We start from the raw sequence: 16,475 nt of genomic DNA, 5'->3' as shown, positions 1-16,475 counted from the left end.
CTATAACATATTTGAACTTTGGGGGGAGGAGGAATAATGAAGGATTTCGGCAGGCGCGCACACGTCCTGAAACTCGGCGTTTCAGACTCGCCCAGTTTGACGCCCTAACCTCTGGTCTCTATTTCACTGGCTGTATATTTTTCTAAACCAAAAAAAAGAAATCACTGTTTGTGCAATCATCTGGTGTAGGCTAATGTTTTTGTAAGGTACAGTGTGATTTAATGTGACACTTGACCATTTAATTGGCTTTAAGCTATTGGAAAGTTGTTGGGTGATTTTTAGACTCTTGTTAATTTTGGAAAAATAAAGCTCTGTGACCCAAGTTTTTGTCGTGACGTGTATATGTATGTTTTCTTTCTACTCTCGAACAAGCCCTGTAACGAAGGGATGTCCACACCCAGTCCGAGGGCCGCTGTCCTGCAGGTTTTAGTCATTTCCCTGCTTCAGCACACTTGATTAAATTCTATGCAGCATTAGGAGGCTTGTGCAGAACTTGGCAATCTTGGGCCAAGTCACAGGCTTTGCATTTGTGGAAGTGGGGAAATTTAATTACTGCCACCTTCAAATGTAAAACTTTTTTTTTTTAGGCCTGTCACTGTGCACATTACAGTTTACGCAAATGTAATGTTGAAACTAAAAACTGAATGTGATCTGAAAAACAGGAACTTCAGATGTTGAACTATTAGAATAAATTTACTTTCCACTCTAATGAAGGTGGGGGGGTATTGTGTATTGGAAAAATCTTATAACCCAAAATGTTTTGTAGGGTCTCTTAAACCACATCCACCACCAAATATCCAGTAGTTATTTTCTCCCCTAATGGGAAGGTGTGAGTACAAAGAACCACTTTAATAATTGACTGACAGAGTAAATAATTGGGCCTTTCCCCCTGCCATCTGGTGCGGGGGGCTTTGCCATCAAAGGGCCTCTATCTCAGAACCACTCCTGGAATTCACCTGTTTTTGCTCCCCACTCCTGATCTATGTGGGAATAGCACCCCACTCTGATCACACAACAAAGGTGCTTTTGTCTAGCACTTATCTGCTGGATTCAGATCAGGACCTTTGCTCCGTGATCCTAACTTTCAAACTCGTTCTATCCTCGGTACTTCATCAAGAATCACAGCTTTTACTTGTTTTTTTTTTTTAACCAAAGTTGTTCATTTTCGATCTGTCTCCTTCCATGCAGTCTCTACAAAGCAAAAGAAGGCACATTCCTGCAGTGCAGCCATGAAACTTAAGTGTTCAGGTGATCAAGTGAAGAGTTGTGCTTAGATTGACCATCAGAGTGTGACCACTTAAGGCACCACCTCATCCTCCTCCCCTTTGGCCATTCCACCAACTCCCACCATCCACCTGGAACACAAGGCAAAAACGGAGTTCAGGTTAGCTTGTTGGTTTGGAAAGGTGGGGGGGGGGGGGGGGGGGGGGGCACACACAAGGAGGGACATTAATGGGAGGTGAAAGACACCACAGAGCTATGCAGTCCCCTCACTTGCTCTGTTCCACTCCTCTAAACAGTAATCTGCATTTCTAACCCCTTGAAACCAGCTGCTGACGTTGCTTTGAATCTTTGTAATTTTGCATGAATACTTCATGCTTTCAGAACCCGTTTTGTCCTGTAACACAGGAGATGGGGAAGTTTAAAAACTCACATATCACATCACATGCACTCTTTCAGTATCTTTTAGAGGTGTTCCTGCATTGTTCCATATTTGCCATAGCTTTTAAAGGATGTGATACAGTGAAGTTGGCTCGATATGATAGCAATGAATATGAATGCATACTGTTTAAGGGAAGTGTTGCAGAGACATTGCATGTTAACATTTGATATGTCATTGGCATGGTTGTAGTGAAATGGCTGCATGCCTATAATACATTTGCTTCATCACTTTGGCTCAGACTGAAACATGCAAACTATTGCTGTGAAATAGACACATTTCAGATTTGTCTGAAAATGATGACTGGATTTCTGAAGCCTTAGAGCTCTGATATGAGTCACATCAATTTGAAAAATAGGTTCTCAGTTGCTTCAGTCTGCTAATGTGAACGTAAATTTTGAGGATGAATCCCAATGATTCCTTGAGAAGTTAATTGGGAATGGTTTCCACAGCCTCGAGTCATAATAATTTGTAAAATTATCATGACTTCTGGAAACTTCATTACACCGCGGAGGTATGTTGAAAATATATGTGGTACCACAGAGAGCCATATACATCAGTGTTGGTTTGTTTTACATTACTTGCACTGGTGACACAATTTGTCTCAGAATAGATTTTATTTGAGTCAAGCCACCAACACCGGTTACAACGGAGCCCTCAAAGGGAGGTGGATGGTTCATGAACAACTACTTGATTATGGTGCTGTGACTTGAAAATGATGAGAACGGTTTAATTATATTACTATTGACTGTTCAATATTGAGCTACCCATAGATAATTTGCCTCATTCCAACCAGGTGTTTGTGGTGATTAAAGCTAACTGATAATACGTTTTGGTAGAAGTCATGCCTGATTGAGGCTGCAGGACCTTGGAAGGGTCAACCTTGTGATATATGGTACCAGTAGGTTCAGAGAAAACATATGACATGTCAACATGGCACCAGTATGTGTGGACTATCCTTAGAGAAACCATATGAAGTTAATAACAACTAAAGACAGACGTGTTGTTTTAGAGTATAGATAGGAGATGGTTTCTTTGTTCAAGATCTTACGTCTGATGCATGCGATCGTATGACCCTGTGTACGCAGTATTAAAGAATATTATCTTAAGAATATTCTCACTTAAGACTCTTGCTTCCAGTCTCATTGATTCCAGCCTCATCTACTTTGACTCTTGGTCCTGATGACAACAGAATGGCTGCCCAGGAAACCCTCCTTACACTAACCAAGCAGCTGGCTCGATGGAGTGCTTTGCACTGTGGAATTTGGTCTGATGCTTTACTTTGCTGTAGCCTGATGAGCAAAGTTGAGAACTGTTAAACTTTTTTTTTTAAACGGTAGCAAAGGCGGCAATCAGTCAAATGGCTTGACTAACCATGTTTCTGATTTTGTGACTAACTGTTGCCACAATTTCGAGCATCAGGCCCACCCACCACTGAGCATCAAGTCCCTTTGAATTCTGCCACACCTTGATCCTTATAGAAAGATTTTGCACCATAAGTGCAAAATGGAAGGATTCGGCCAAAATGGTACAGCTAAGGGGAAAAATTGGAATGGGCCTCAAGTGAAAGTCTTGTCTGCAAACATTGCACCCGTTTATGTCTTCCGTATCCCTGACGTGGACTTTTTGGGACCTGTTCTTTGGAATTTCCACATTTTAACAAGACAAAGCATGTTTTCAGCGTGACAAATAAAGTCACATGTCCAGCATGATCTTAGAAAATTCACGCCCACCATGACAAACTGCTCACTCAGTCAATGTTGGCATTGTTTCCATGGTTTCACCAATGTAATGTATTGTTAAAGAGGTCATGCCTGTTTGAAATGTTGTTTCTTTTGGAGAAACAAAGATCAGAAGTAAAAGAAAAGAGATTGTGTGTCTCATGTTGAGTAAGTTCTTTGCTTTCTGAATATTTTACGCAGAAGAAAAAAGGAAACATGAGACAAAGCTCTTGATTTTGCAGTTGGTCAGTAATCCAAAGAGCATGATCGTGAATGAAAGCACTTCAGATTAAAATAGAGTAGAATAAAACAGAGTCGTGTTTATTTGTACCTAAAGTGGTTGACTTTTACATGGAGTGTACAATAGATCATCATGTAACAAGTTGAGCAAAAAAGAAGAAAGAAGTGTCAGGCCTAAAAAAACTATCTACAGCAGATGAACAGTATCTGAAAGTGATGTCATTAAGAAAGAGAAAAAGAAGTCCTGCAAAGACCTGAGAAATGCATCTGGACCTTTTCATCCATCTTCTGTTGAAGCAGGGTGGGATCATCTTGACAGAGAACAGAACAAAAGGCAGCCGACATCCAAAGAAGAGCTTTGGAATGTCTTTGAAGAAACCAAGAGAACTGTTCACTGTTCCTACAATATATAAAGAAATGCGAGGTGGATTAAGTCTTTACGACAAACTCTTTGGTTCATGACCAAAAGCCTAGTGTCATTCTCCTCGCCTGTTAGCTGCACTGCAATGCACACCAGCTGTCCTGTTGAGCTATTTAGCTATGATGTCCTCACTGAATTCACATATTCATTTATCTACAGTATTCAGTTGTAATTCAATTGTATAACAAATAACGGAACATAAGTAGATAGTAAGTAAGTGTATAATAAAGTGTGATTGTAATTATTTTATGATCTGTGCCTTTAAAAGCATCCCTGCACCTAGTTGATTCAGTGAAACAGTTAAAACCACATGGGTGTGCAACCCATCCATCCATCCATCATCTGCCGCTTATCCGGGGGTCGGGTCGCGGGGGCAGCAGCTTGAGCAGAGAAACCCAGACGTCTCTGTCCCCGGCCACTTCTTCCAGCTCTTCCGGGGGGACCCCGAGGCGTTCCCAGGCCAGCCGAGAGACATAGTCTCTCCAGCGTGTCCTGGGTCTTCCCCGGGGTCTCCTCCCAGTGGGACGTGCCCGGAACATCTCCCCAGGGAGGCGCCCAGGGGGCATCCTAACCAGATGCCCGAGCCACCTCATCTGACTCCTCTCAATGCGGAGGAGCAGCGGTTCTACTCCGAGCCCCTCCCGGATGACTGAGCTTCTCACCCTATCTCTAAGGGAGAGCCCAGACACCCTGCGGAGGAAACCCATTTCGGCCGCTTGTATTCGCGATCTTGTTCTTTCGGTCACTACCCACAACTCGTGACCATAGGTGAGGATGGGAACGTAGATTGACCAGTAAGTAGAGAGCTTCGCCTTCTGGCTCAGCTCCCTCTTCACAACGACGGGTCGGTGCAGAGCCCGCAACACTGCAGACGCCGCACCGATCCGCCCGTCAATCTCCCGCTCCATTCGTCCCTCACTCGTGAACAAGACCCCGAGATACTTGAACTCCTCCACTTGGGGAAGGATCTCATTCCCGACCCGGAGAGAGCATTCCACCCTTTTCCGGCTGAGAACCATAGTCTCGGATTTGGAGGTGCTGATTCTCATCCCAGCCGCTTCACACTCGGCTGCGAATCGCTCCAGTGAGAGCTGAAGGTCACGGCCTGACGACGCTAACAGAACCACATCATCTGCAAAAAGCAGAGACCCGATTCTGAGGTCGCCAAATCGGACACCCTCAACGCCCTGGCTGCGCCTAGAAATTCTGTCCATAAAAGTTAGGAACAGAATCGGTGACAAAGGGCAGCCCTGACGGAGTCCAACTCTCACCGGAAACGTATCCGACTTACTGCCGGCAATGCGGACCAAACTCTGGCACCGGTCATACAGAGACCGAACGGACCCTATCAAGGGGTCCGGCACTCCATATTCCCGGAGCACCCCCCACAGGACTCCACGAGGGACACGGTCGAACGCTTTCTCCAAGTCCACAAAACACATGTAGACTGGTTGGGCGAACTCCCATGCACCCTCCAGGATCCTGCCGAGGGTATAGAGCTGGTCCACTGTTCCACGGCCAGGACGAAAGCCACACTGCATCTCCTGAATCCGAGGCTCGATTATCCGACGGATCCTCCTCTCCAATACCCCCGAATAGACCTTACCAGGGAGGCTGAGGAGTGTGATACCCCTATAGTTGGAACACACCCTCCGGTCCCCCTTTTTAAAGAGGGGGACCACCACCCCAATCTGCCAGTCCAGAGGCACTGTCCCCGATGTCCACGCGATGCTGCAGAGGCGTGTCAGCCAAGACAGCCCTACAACATCCAGAGCCTTGAGAAACTCAGGACGGACCTCATCCACCCCCGGGGCCTTGCCACCGAGGAGCTTTTTGACCACCTCGGCAACCTCAGCCCCAGAAATGGGAGGCCCCGTCTCCGAGCTCTCCGACTCTGCCTCTTCCGAGCACGTGTTGGTAGGATTGAGGAGTTCCTCGAAGTACTCCCCCCACCGACTCACAACATCCCTAGTTGAGGTCAGCAAAGCCCCGTCCCCACTGTAAACAGTGTTGACTGTGAGCCGCTTCCCCCCCCTGAGACGCCGGATGGTGGACCAGAATCTCTTCGAGGCCGTCCGGAAATCGTTCTCCATGGTCTCACCGAACTCCTCCCAGGCCCGAGTTTTTGCCTCAGCAACCGCCGAAGCCGCAGCCCGTCTGGCCTGTCGGTACCTATCAGCTGCTTCCAGGGTCCCACTGGCCAAAAAGGCCCGATAGGACTCCTTCTTCAGCTTGACGGCTTCCCTCACCACTGGTGTCCACCAGCAGGTTCGAGGGTTGCCGCCACGACAGGCACCGACCACCTTACGGCCACAACTCCGATCAGCTGCCTCGGCAATGGAGTCACGGAACATGGCCCATTCGGACTCAATGTCCCCCACCTCCCCCGGGATATGGTTGAAGCTCTGCCGGAGGTGGGAGTTAAAGCTCCTTCTGACGGGGGATTCTGACAAACGCTCCCAGCAGACCCTCACAATACGTTTGGGCCTGCCAGGTCTGATCGGCATCCTCCCCCACCAGCGGAGCCAACTCACCACCAGGTGGTGATCAGTTGACAGCTCCGCCCCTCTCTTCGCCCGAGTGTCCAGGACATACGGCCGCAAGTCCGATGATACAACCACAAAGTCGATCATCGAACTGCGGCCAAGGGTGTCCTGGTGCCAAGTGCACATATGGACACCCTTATGTCTGAACATGGTGTTCGTTATGGACAGTCCATGACCAGCACAGAAGTCCAACAACATAACACCACTCTGGTTCAGATCGGGGGGGCCGTTCCTCCCAATCACACCCCTCCAGGTCTCACTGTCATTGCCCACGTGAGCATTGAAGTCCCCCAGCAGAACGAGGGAGTCTCCGGTAGGAGCATTCTCCAGTGCCTCCCCCAGAGACTCCAAAAAGGGTGGGTACTCTGAACTGCTGTTTGGCGCATAGGCACAAACAACAGTCAGGACTCGTCCCCCCACCCGAAGGCGGAGGGAGGCTACCCTCTCGTTCACTGGGGTAAACCCCAATGTACTGGCACACAGCTGGGGGGCAATAAGTATGCCCACACCTGCTCTGCGCCTCTCACCACGGGCAACTCCAGAGTGGAAGAGAGTCCAACCCCTCTCAAGAGGACTGGTTCCAGAGCCCAAGCCGTGCGTCGAGGTGAGTCCGACTATATCTAGCCGGAACCGCTCAGCCTCGCGCACCAGCTCCGGCTCCTTCCCCAACAGAGAGGTGACATTCCACGTCCCAAGAGCTAGCTTCAGTAGCCGAGGATCAGACCGCCAAGGCCTCTGCCTTCGGCCGCTACCCAGCTCACATCGCACCCGACCCCCTTGGCCCCTCCCACGGGTGGTGAGCCCGTCGGAAGGGGGACCCACGTCATCATTTCGGGCTATGCCCGACCGAGCCCCATGGGCACAGACCCGGCCACCAGGCGCCCGCTGCCGGGCCCCACCCCCGGGCCTGGCTCCGGGGGGAGGCCCCGGTGTCCCACATCCGGGCAAGGGATCACGAGGTCCAAATTTTTTGTTCATCATAAGGGGTCTTTTGAGCTGTTCTTTGTCTGGTCCCTCATCTAGGATCTGTTTGCCTTGGGTGACCCTACCAGGGGCTTAAAGCCCCGGGCAACATAGCTCCCAGACTCATTGGGGCACGCAAACTCCCCCACCACGATAAGGTGACAGCTCAGGAGAAACCCCCCCCCAAGAAAACATTAGGGAAACTCTGTGTTTTTTATCACCACATCCTGGAGACAGTTTGAGAGCATTACAACTACCGTGAAGTCAACACCCTCCTCAAAACGTCATAGTAATTATAATTTTGGACCAATCTGGATAGTTCCAGAAAAAATACCTCTCTCTTCTAAGTCTTGAGCACCGGCAGTTTATGCTGTTATCCAGTTTCTGTCTTTCTACTTGAACAATGAAGCCCCCCACCCCCACCGCAATTAACTTTCCAGTCTTGCTTTATGTATGGGGACTTTTATTGAAACGTTTCAGATCCCGTGACCACATCCTCTCCTGTAGCAGTTGTTCTGCATGACGAACAACTATAAAATCCTTTTTCAGGCTCATGTAAGAGACATGGCGTACCGTTGATAAAGCAAATATATAACTAACTGACAGTAAGTACACCGGGGAAATCATCTCGTTTGTAAACCGTACTGTGACAACCAAAGAAACGGCATAAGAGTATATTACCAATGCAAAAACAGATATCACTTGAAGAATTCTTTAGGTATTATTACATAGAGCTTAAATTGCATATATTCAAAAATATTACGTTCAGATCATGGACCTCAAAACTGGTGTTTGGTGTGAGAAAATCTATTTTGGCACTGTTCGTATAAGTGACATGGAAACTTTTGGCTAGTGTGACATGATATCTATATGCATCGCAATGACATCATGTTGCAGCTACAGAAGAGGCAGGAAGTGTTAAGTGTTGAGAAAGGAAACAAAAAACTAAAACAAGCAAAAATAACAACTATCAAATATGTTGGTTCACTTATCATTTTTTTACATGCTACATAATTGGGGACCAAGTGGTGAAGCGGCACTTAATGTGTTTTAACCATTTTCTTATACACCATCAATATGTAGTCCAACACTCCTTCAAAGCTTCGCCTTTTTTTAAATCCATCCATTTTCTATACCGTCAATCCGTTAATCGGGTAGCGGGTGGGCTGGAGCCTATCCCAGCAGTCATTGGGCGAAAGGCGGGGTACACCCTGGACAGGTCGCCAGTCCATCACAGGGCCACATAGAGACAAACACTTTTTTAAAAATAATTACTTAATTATTTACACACTAATTTGATATAGATCCCTGATTCTTGCATGGAACTCCTGTCAAGTCAAAATGTACAGTACCCCCTGAACACTGCATCACATGGCTAACACATTCAGACACACACATTGATGTTTGGCCTCAAAGGGGGTGCAAAACAGCCTTTTAAATGATACCGAGCCTTTGTGAGATAATGTTAATCTGTGGAGGGAGCAACAAGCTCAGAGGAACCAACATCTACAGGAAATCTTCACCTGACACCACCCATCTATGTATCTAATCCTGGGGTTTATTGAGGAAGAAACACAAGCCCTGTTTTATTTCTTCTCTTTCCTGTAATGTATAACATGAAAATGCAAGTTGCTTTCAACTGTTGGAACTGTTCACTGCACTGTGAAGGCATTCTACTTGCAAAACCAGAATATCTTTCTTCTTTTAGGTGCAATATTCTTCAGTATGTACAGACACTTGTGATCCAAAATAGAGCTAAGAATGAGTCAAATGGCCAGTTTTTCTATAACTGTCAAGATGAAGGGCTGGAAAGAGCTGGACATGTGGCGGGAAGGGAGTAGGGGTAAAGGAGGGGAGGAGGGTGGGGGTAAACTGACCAAACTCACCATGTAGTTAGGTCTAAATCAAACCCAAAAGAAATTAGAAAGATACCGGTAATTAGTCTCTTTTAAAAACCTATTCAATAGTACATTTCTGTTTTACAAATAGTCATATTTCTTTTTTTTAAATGTAACTTCACTTAAACGTACAGATAGATTTTTACCAATGTTGTAATCTTCCCAAAAATAGGAAGATTGTTTAATAAAACTAGATTAATATTGAAGTAGAATGAAACTAATAGATAATTTAGTCAAACAAGTCAAAAAATAAATAAAGTACTTATGCCCAAATGAACAGTCCCGTCCTTATCTAACTTTTGGGAACTTATTCCATTCATCGAGGTTACAGAGAAATTTGAATTATTGCTCTTCTGTGCAGTTTGTCCTAACCACATCCTGGTTTAAGGTACCTCACTTTGCCCTATGCCAGGTAATTTGCAAAAAGATATCTAGCATTTCAATTTAAATGAATGTTCAGCTAAAATATTTGCATGTTTTTTTCATGTTGATAAATCCCCCCCCAGTTCTTGTTGTGACTGACTTCAAGCAACAGTAAAACTCAAATTTGTCGTGAAAGAAAAGGATCATGATCAGAAGTGGCTAAGGCTTATTCCAACAAATCCTAATTCCCCAGTAAAGAATTGCATATCCTGCATATCTTTTGGTAGTTTCTGTGCCTGCAATAATACAGAAACTAATTGCACGGACACCTCCGTAAAATTGAGAATAAATATCCCACTGAAATAAAAGAATAATCCCAATTTGCATATATTTAACAACTTTAAGACAAGAAATACAACAGGTTGTGAAGCACCATGTCCTTTCACATACAATATATTGCATGTTGTACATTATTGTGGTTTCTGCCTGTTGTACATTATGATTCTCTCCACTAAGGAGTCTTAATGCTACTGTAGAGTTTCTGATGGAGATTATCCCCCAAAAATGTCCGATAAGGGCATCTTACAGGTCTATTACACTATTTATCCACAGTACTCTTCATACAGCTGACGTCTGCTCCCTTTTGGTCATTCCTGTGTCATTCCTGCTGTCCTAGGAGTCACGGTCACCGATGGAGGGAAACCCAACCCGCTGCTCTATCCACTGGGCAACACTGAGCAGCTTCTTGTCTTCCAGGGCTGGGCCGATGAGCTGTAGGCCAATGGGAAGGCCCCTTCTCGACAATGCAGTTGGTACAGCCACAGCAGGCAGACCTGAAAAAAGAAAAGAAAAAAGAAAGAAAGCTGAAAGTGAGTTAGAGGTCAGTTTGGTGAAAGATAAAATGTCAGAAAAACACATGAGCAAGTCGAAACACACAGCATTGAGTCACTGTGAATAGACTTTATCTTTCTGCTCGCCTCACAAATAGTCATTTCTCTTTTTCAATCTCGCCATGATGTATCTGATTCAATGTGCCTCTAACACATGCTGGAAAATAAGAAGTATTAGCTTGACTGCATCTGTTTTGGATGAAAGGTTTCCAGTTAGATGTGTGGGTGTCTATAATGTAAAATATTGAAGGTTTTGAATCCTCCCACATTTCCTGCTCATGCTGCCACAGGTTCAGTCTGAACGGCTTTGTACCTGCCAAGTTTGCAGGCTGTGTGAAGACGTCTTCCTGTGCGCTGCGCGTACGATTGTCTTCCTGTGTGAAGCTGCTGTAACAGGCTGCATCTGTCAGTGTGGCAGGCGTCAACAGCACATCGACACCTGAGCTGAACACTTGCTTGAAATCATCCACGATTAGCCGGCGGACTTTCTGTGCCTTGACAAAGTAGTGCTGGTAGTTCCTGTAAGAATAAGTGTGAGGATGTCAGCCGTTAGTTCTTGCTGTTAGGCTGGATTGCACTGGCCTTTCACAATGCTACTCTCTCAGTAAAGGAGGATGACAACAGGAAACTGAGAGCAGAGAAAAGATCAAAGTGATGAAGCTGCATGCTGGTCTCGGTTAGTTAAGAAGCTGTCTTACTGTTTAAGCAGGAAGTAGCTCCCAGACAGTATCCTCCCTCTGACTACATCGTTGAAGCCCTCGTGTCGCGTTGAAGCATACATGACCTCTGTTGAGCTGTCCATCCCGCTCCTGTGTCCTGATAGACGTGTGAACAAAAGCAATAACCTTTAAAACTAACAATAAAGATAATTGGGTATAAACCCCATGTGAGCAAGGGCAGCCTTTGTAAAAAGTTCCAAACCATAAACTTAACACTCTACAGCTTGGATCATACCGTATTCCAGCCCGTCGAAGCGAGCCATGTTAGATGCCACTTCACCATGACCCAGGACGTGGTAACATACAATGGAGTACTGGGTGTGGGGGAGGGAAACTTGCTCCACCCGAGCTCCTGCTTGCTCAAACAAGTCTGCAACTCGGCTCCACTGTGCTAGAGTCTCCTCAGACAGCCCCGGTGCATGGTATTCCTTATGAAGGGAGGCAAGACAAGCAGATTTAGAAACTGATGTGATCATTCAGATATTCACATTTACACATCAGTACAGTGCAAATCTAAAGCTGCACAATGAACTTGGCTTGATAGTGTTAATCCTTCAATAATTTCCATGAGAATAGTCATGGAAAAGCATCACTTTTCACTCTCACAGGGACATGGTATTCATTATGAAGGGAGGCAGGAAGCCAAGAAGCTAATAATCAATAATCAATAAACTCTTTACTTCTCTCTAAAAGTGAAATAATTAAGAGTTGGGCCCTTCGGCCAATTAGCTTTAGAGATAGATTTGATCACAAATGCACACAAAGCTCTATGTATGAGAGAGATGAAAGCGCCGCAGAGAAATGATCCTTTAGTGCTATAAAAGGCTTTCATTCTTTTGCGTTTCATGTTAGAAACTTGCTGTTGTTCCAAAGTGGAAAAGAAAATCCATGTAAAAAATACCACACAGGTACCATCTGCAGCTATCCCGTCCTGAACATTTATTTTATATATGTAGTTATTGATTAGTCTTTTTCTGTTAATCATCTTTTATTAATATATATTTATGAACTTTATGAATAAGGGATCTGAATGACTTCAGATTAGTGGTACTAACACCACCACCTTGATGCTGATTCAAACAATTTGCAACATCACAACATAATATCGTATTTTACCAAACATGAGAACACATGAAGCTTTACTGGATATAGACTCATTTAGAAAATACACAAAGATAAAAATAATGCTGGAAAAACCCATTGGGCCTGAGACTTTGGAGGCAGAGCCAAACTAAGGGAGAAGAGGTGATGATGATTCATCTTGCTCAGAGACACACTCCTATACAAAGAGGGCAAACTGCTGGAAAATGACCCCCACTGGAGAAGTTACTCAGGATAATTGTGGAGAGTTTGGATTGTCCTGAGGACTGGAATTATTGCCAGATATTTTTAGTTTCAGTTGTTTGGTTCTGATGGAAGAAAACGAAGATAATGGTCTGTAGGTTGTGCATTGCTGCAGCCTCGATATGTAACACAGTCAAGACAGAAAAAGGCACCTATTCATAGCCAAAACATAATGCTAGTTTTAGCCTTAATATGTCATATTATACTGTTTGGGTTTCCCCTCTTGGTCAGTGCTTCAATGTTTTTGAAATACATTTTTTGTGCACATAAAAGCTCAAAGAGGGAGTTATTATTTATTCTCACTCATAGATACATTATGGCTGACCTGCCTGAAATGTCTCCCTTTCTTTACTTGATGACATCACAATTAAATACTAGTGCATAAATAATTCCTGGTGGTCATTTTGGCACACCTAAAGTGCTGTTAAAGTAAATGCTGAGATTATCTATGAACTCACCTTAGGGATGCCTATGCAGATATTTCTGACATCAAAGTCTTCAGGAAGCTCTGTTAGTGAGGAGGGGGCAGGGACTGTGGTTGAGTCTCTAATATCAAGGCCTTGGAGGACACCTGTTTGACATATCAACACGGTCTCAGATTACGAGCATTATGTGAAGCCAGTTATGTCACACTCACGGCGACATGTAACAGCTATTCTGATTACTTGCTTAGTGTTAAAAACTCATGCCATTACACAGAAATTGAGTTTATGTTCAGAAAATCTCACCAAAATTGATTGTATAGATCCTTAAGGTTGATTACAGAAAGAAAGAAATTCTCTGATTTGTAAGAATGTAAGAGAATGTGAGAATGAAAATGTACTTTTTTTTTTCAAAAATTACGCAAGTGCAAGTGCAAGTCTATAAAATTCATGCTGCACAGTTTAGGTTAGGTTAGGTTTCACAACAAGTCGTCAAATTTTTCTCACCTAACACGATGGCTGCATCATTGACGCTGCGTGTCATTATTCCAGGGACATCCATGGAGTTAACCAAAGGAATGAGACCATGTCTGGACAGCAGACCATAAGTGGGCTTCAGGGCCACTACCCCACACAAAGCTCCTGGGTTACGGGTGGAGCCACCTGTGTCTGAACCCAAAGCCCTGCAAGGTAAATGTTCACGTGTAAAAAAACGGTTTGAAATTCTCTCAGTATTTACTTAGGTTCTTGAAGAAGTTTGTGCTTCCTCACAGGTAGCTGGTGAGTGAGGCCACAGCAGCGGCACTTCCTCCTGAACTTCCTCCTGCGATGACCCAGTCAGAGTCTGGAGCCGCTCCTGACTGCGTTCTGTAGGGACCAGCATAGCTCCACGGGTTCTTTACTGGACCGAAAGCTCCATCAGTGCTGCCCGAACTGAGAGCAAAACAAACATAAGGCCCTTTTATAATGGATCTCATCAAAGGCGCATCAGTCTCTGTGTCCTGTAGGGCTGTCTCGATACTAGAGTTGCAAACTTTATGCTGAAACTTGGAAAATTTCCTATAACATTTTAGATACCAAAGAATGCAAACATGACAAAAAATGCTTTGTAGCATTCTTTGCATATAGACTTATCTACTGAACATCCTAAGCCCTTCTCTTGCTGCCTGCCTGGTACACAAAATACTTCCAAACTGTACTTTTTTCACTGAAGCTAGTCATTAAAGCTCCTGAGCCGCAACACTTGTCCAGTTAAGTTAGTTTTAAGGTGGTGACACCAGCCAGCTGAGTGTTGTGAACATCAAAATGTATCCATGTCCTCAGCTGCATAAGGACATGAATACATTTTGAGGGAAGGGGCTGTGTGAAGTAATGCCTTACGTGGATGAGGCTAAGACGGTATTGTTGGTAAAGACACAGTTCAGTACATACAAATTTTTAGTATTGATTATCATTCAAGTGTTTTTGAAAAACCTTAGGATCCTGTGTGTAAGTACAGAGGTGGAATGTTAGGGATTTAAGGTGATGCTCGCCTGATATGGCTCTGCACCATCGGAATTAATTAGCATGAATATATTTAGATAGAGGCATTTTAGTGTAGCATATTACATATGAGGGCCCTGTTATAGACTGGCGACCTCATCCAATGACAGCTGGGATAGGCTCCAGCCCCCCGCAACCCTGAGTGGGGTTAATCGGGTATAGAAAATGGATGGATATTATCAAAGGAGAACAGCGGCGGCTTAATGAGGAAGTCTTTTTTTGTAACTGTTGTGAAAATTGCTTTAGTCACACATGAAAATCCACTCAAATTAATTTTTTTAGATATTTAAAAAGTTGTTCTTCTTTTATAAAGCAAACTCATGTACTGCTGGTGATTTGCAAGCAACAAGTTGTTGCCAAAATATAATTAGAACATCAGCTTTACCCCATTGCAAACTCATCCATGTTGGTCTTCCCCATCAGAACAGCCCCTTGGTGAAGGAGCTTCTGTACCACTGTGGCATTGAAAGGTGGAGTGTAGTCTGTGGCAAATGCAGAATTAGGTTAACATTATTGTTCATGGAAATACGATACAAAGGTCTAATCCCAATTCCTTCTCCTGTAGGGGTAAGTTGCTTGTTTTCTTGTAAGGGATCAAGGAGTATTGTTCATCAAGCCATCCAAATGCACTCCAACACCATGGCTGAGGGGTTAGATGACAACTACTTCATGATCTTTAAAAGAAAAGAAGCACATTGTCTTTGCAAATCAGAGGAGTAGTAGCAAGAAGTGGGGCCAAGGGTCAAAATAACAGTTTGAAACAAACCTTTAAGCATCCTGGAGGCACACGTGGTTTTGATATTCTCAGTGCAGAAGTTGTCCTTGACGGCAAAAGGGATTCCATCGAGGGGACCTTTGGGGACACCTGATGGAAGACAATTTCAAAGAGTAACACTTGTGACTCCACACAGAGCCAATCCAGATACAAACTCATGTGACCACACCTTCCAGCAGCCTGGTTTCTGACTCCTGAGCTTGCTTCAGCGACAGCTCCTCTGTCACAGTGATGTAAGCATTAAGATGCTGGGTTTTCTTGATGCGATTCAGGCACTTCCTACAAAGCTCCGTTGGGGAGATTCTTCCCTCTCTAAAAGCCACAGACACCTGGAGATAAAGAAGTCTTTATCAGAACTGGGAGAGGTTTGAGTCAGTATCTATCCATTTATGGCCATAACAGAATGACAGTACTTGGGCACAAGCACAGTACTTTCACTTAGATTGTGTAATTAATATGGCATTTTAGGACATGTTTCACATAATAATATTGTCCGGTATATCGAGAAATATTCCATAAATTTGTCTGAATGGGTCATTCTGAGTCACTTTAATCCTAATGCTAGTTTTTTTTTTTACTTGAGATTAAAAGAATAGATAGAAGATAAAAATAGATAGAAGAAGAACACATAAAGCAATACAACTGAGGAATCATTATATTTTTGCCTTGAAATATATCGATTATAACCTGTTATGAGGGCAATTTAACGTGTATTTTAATACAAGGTGAATCGATAGGAGAAAATCTAAAGTTAAACTGAAATTGGTAATTTGTCGTACAAAAAGCAGTCGTACTAACCTCTTTTAATGTCAGACTGAGCATGCTTGCTCTATTAGGATTAAGCTTTCAAATTAACAACCTTAGCACAGTGTGCTACACAAGAACGCTGCCATCTTTCCCCGAATGTCAACATCTAACAGCGACGTCTGTGATTGGACAGCGTCTGAAGAAACAACTATGTGATTGGTGGA

The 16,475-nt window shown here is 44.3% G+C and overlaps 1 protein-coding gene across 1 annotated transcript; it reads right to left on the bottom strand.

Annotated features, from left to right (window-relative positions):
* Nucleotides 1–9,641: 9,641 nt before the first annotated feature.
* qrsl1 (glutaminyl-tRNA amidotransferase subunit QRSL1) lies at nucleotides 9,642–16,408 on the bottom strand. The gene is made up of 11 exons (XM_072365357.1): nucleotides 16,303–16,408; nucleotides 15,674–15,833; nucleotides 15,496–15,594; nucleotides 15,115–15,211; nucleotides 13,959–14,120; nucleotides 13,695–13,870; nucleotides 13,224–13,336; nucleotides 11,657–11,849; nucleotides 11,401–11,518; nucleotides 11,016–11,221; nucleotides 9,642–10,645 (listed from the first exon to the last, which is right to left on the bottom strand). The coding sequence occupies exons 1-11, from the start codon at nucleotides 16,324–16,326 to the stop codon at nucleotides 10,485–10,487; spliced, it is 1,509 nt and encodes a 502-aa protein (XP_072221458.1). The 5' UTR covers nucleotides 16,327–16,408; the 3' UTR covers nucleotides 9,642–10,484.
* Nucleotides 16,409–16,475: the final 67 nt, after the last annotated feature.

This window comes from Leuresthes tenuis, unplaced genomic scaffold, assembly GCF_036924035.1.
Source record: "Leuresthes tenuis unplaced genomic scaffold, fLeuTen1.0.hap1 SCAF_15, whole genome shotgun sequence".
NCBI classification, from domain to species: Eukaryota; Metazoa; Chordata; class Actinopteri; order Atheriniformes; family Atherinopsidae; genus Leuresthes; species Leuresthes tenuis.
This window is presented reverse-complemented; position numbering and strand designations above follow the sequence as displayed.

What these genes read in the sequence shown, in the direction of transcription:
- qrsl1 (XM_072365357.1), bottom strand. Translation starts at nt 16,326, where the DNA reads ATGCTCAGTCTGACATTAAAAGAG. An exon ending in ATGGATGAGTTTGCAATGGG is followed by an intron (nt 14,121 to 15,114) that starts GTAAAGCTGATG and finishes TTTTGCTCTCAG; the next exon opens with TTCGGGCAGCACTGATGGAG. An exon ending in ACAGCCTGCAAACTTGGCAG is followed by an intron (nt 10,646 to 11,015) that starts GTACAAAGCCGT and finishes TTCTTTTTTCAG; the next exon opens with GTCTGCCTGCTGTGGCTGTA.